The 2,641-nt window shown below is 51.4% G+C and overlaps 1 protein-coding gene across 1 annotated transcript in view; it reads left to right on the top strand.

Annotated features, from left to right (window-relative positions):
* Positions 1-293: 293 nt before the first annotated feature.
* The window catches only part of LOC104507063 (chromosome unknown open reading frame, human C15orf43), a gene marked incomplete at its 5' end in the record, with an annotated part of 3,395 nt that continues 1,047 nt past the window's right edge, over positions 294-2,641 (top strand). Inside the window, 3 exons of the mRNA XM_010148225.1 lie at positions 294-365; positions 1,849-1,994; positions 2,283-2,344. Coding sequence (XP_010146527.1) covers positions 294-365; positions 1,849-1,994; positions 2,283-2,344 — 280 coding nt within the window. The remainder of the gene's footprint in view (positions 366-1,848; positions 1,995-2,282; positions 2,345-2,641) is intronic.

Genomic DNA, 2,641 nt, shown 5'->3' with positions numbered 1-2,641 from the left:
ACCCCTCATTGGGGCAGCACAGGGCTAAGCCCCCACAACAGGGCATGACTGGCAGGTTTCCCCAGTGCTGGGGCAGGGCATGATGCCCCTGCACTAAAGCAAAGGCCAGAAGAGCTCTTGATGGGGGGCAGGGAGAGACCCACAGCCGTGGGGGGGCCTGTCACAGCTCCCGCTTCAGAGCCTGGCTCTACAGCCCCACAACCAGCCCGGGCAGCTGGCCCCATCCCGAGCCCAAGTCCACCCAGACACGCTGGAGCTTCCACCTTCCTCCTCACCCCCCTCTCCCTCTGCAGTGGCTGGGGGGCGGGAGGTTTTGATGCTGACTACCTCTTCAGCAGCGACGCCGCCCACCCGGACACCCGCAGGTGGGCTGCATCCCCCGACTGTCCCCCACACCGTGTCACCCCCATGCTGGCAGCACCCTCCTTGCTCAGGAGATGCCTGCAGCCTCGTTTCATGCTCACGTTGAACCCTCTACACGTCTGTAGAGAGCAAAAGATCAACGAAGGCGTAGATAAGGGTTTTAATGTATTTAATGGGAAGTATTTAATGGATGCCGACATCCTTTAAACACCACCCTGACTTTTAAGTGCCTGGTAAAGGTCTGTCAGGGTTTTACTTCCTAGTGGGGTTATTTACTTCCTAGTGGGGCTGGAAACTCACACCCACACTAAACTGTATGTAGGCAAAACAGAAAATGGCCGTAAAAACATCCATGGATTAGGTTGATTAACTTCAATCCAAATCAAACTAACTGCACTGGTTTTCTCACTACTTTTGAATTGATTCACTGGAAAATTCAGGGTCTAAATTAGAGGCAACACCATCTCCAAGGAAGAGACCAGGTGCAAACAAGCCAGCGTGAGTTAACTCTGAAAGCAAGCGCAGTGGTAAAAATGGCTGGAAAAGGGCTGAATTGCTACTTTTCTTCTGCTTGCTCAATATAAAAAAATCAGAGAGCTCAAGGACATTTGTACAAGTGTAAGGAAAGGCTATTCAGGGTCTTCCTCCAGCGGCTGGATATTTATATACACTCAATATCATGTAAATATATCTATGCAAAAGGGAACTGTGATGTTTCCTCACAGTGCTCTGCAGCAGGCTTTGCTAGACTGGACTAAGCAGCTTCTTTTAAGACACGATTGCTTCAAACTGGCTTAGGTATTTGTAATCCTTCAGCCACCTGCGCCAGCTGCAGCAGGGGAATCCTGAGAAACCCAGAGTAAGAACCTCCCTTCCGCTGCAGCATCCCGCTGGACGGGCTTGTTCCCCCAGGGGGGATTATATATCATTTTATATATCCATATTGAATGTATATATTCAGATTATTTCTTAGGGAAACTTGCAATCATTATCCATACCCTTCAACTCGGCAAACAATACTTAATTCCTGTCTAACGAGCTCGGCGAGTGCCTGAGCATCCTCCACCAACCCTTCCCTGTTCAGCTGTAGTGCTGCCGCTGTTTGGGGACCGTGCCACGAAGCTGAGCAGGGACCAGCGGGGTTCAGAATAAATAAATGAAAATCACATTTTTCCCCCCTCCCCAACGAACCGGCCTCATCTCGAGAGCAGAACCGTGCCATTTTGTCCTGAAAAATACATGTTTTCCTGGTCCCTGGTGTCCTTCCTCCAGGCTGCTCTCAGGAGGTGCCGGCAGCCGGGACCATAACAGGACGCTGCTGGCAGAGTCTCGTAGTCAGAAAATTACCAAAAATTGCAGAAAATTAGGTGCTTTTGGCAAAAAAATCAGAGCAGATCAGTTTTAATGACAATACCCCCAGAAACTTTGTGGTTTAAGTTTTTTCCAGATTTACCTTTGGAAACCAGCTGTCCTTTTCTCTTCCAGAATACACGAGAGCCTGGATTACTTGGAGGGCAGAGCTACCGTCTTTCACTCCCGTTACCTCTCCGCGTGGGCGAGCACCGGCACGGGAGCCAAGGCGTCCGTGGTTCTGGGCCACTACGTCCTGCCACCCGCCTGCCTGCAAGAAGGTCAGGGACAAAAACATTAGGGTTTGGCTCCCCTGAGGAGCGGAGCCTTTTGGGGATGCAAACCAGAACCTCCAGCTACTTCTGTAAGCAGAGGGGATCTCCTGCTGGGAGCAATACTTCTCCCCTGATGTTCCATTTTCCCGCTGCGTTAGCAGCAGCACCGCGCGGTGAGCTCCTGCCAAGCACCATCGCCAGCACCTGCAAGAGGTGGGAGCTTGCTCCGGCAGCAACTACCATGCAGTCTCATTCTTTGATGCTCTCACAGTCATTTATTTTTTTTCATGGCAGAAATCAGAAGGCAAATCGGGAGTTTTATTTGGGAGCAGGCGGATGACTCCCTTGCAGCACAGGTAAGATGAGTAATACATCCTACAGGAGGTGTAGCTTAAAAATAAATCTGTTTGAACAACTTCAGGGACCCTGGGTTCCACCTTGGCCCTCAACCCAAGTACGAGATCAAATATTCTTGTGCCTGCTGTGCTGTGTGTCCCTCCCAGCGTGACATTCCTGGGGGGCGACACCACCCGTCTGAGCATGGGAGGGATTTTCTCCCTCAGCCACACAGATAACCCCGTCTCCCCAGCACGTCGTCCCACGACGGCCAAGGTCTGAGCTTAGCCTTTTGTGCAGCATCTCCTTCCCTGCGT

Source organism: Eurypyga helias, unplaced genomic scaffold (genome assembly GCF_000690775.1).
Source record: "Eurypyga helias isolate BGI_N326 unplaced genomic scaffold, ASM69077v1 scaffold26993, whole genome shotgun sequence".
NCBI classification, from domain to species: domain Eukaryota; kingdom Metazoa; phylum Chordata; class Aves; order Eurypygiformes; family Eurypygidae; genus Eurypyga; species Eurypyga helias.
Note: the sequence above shows the minus strand (reverse complement) of the source record. Positions and strands in the feature narration are given on the sequence as shown.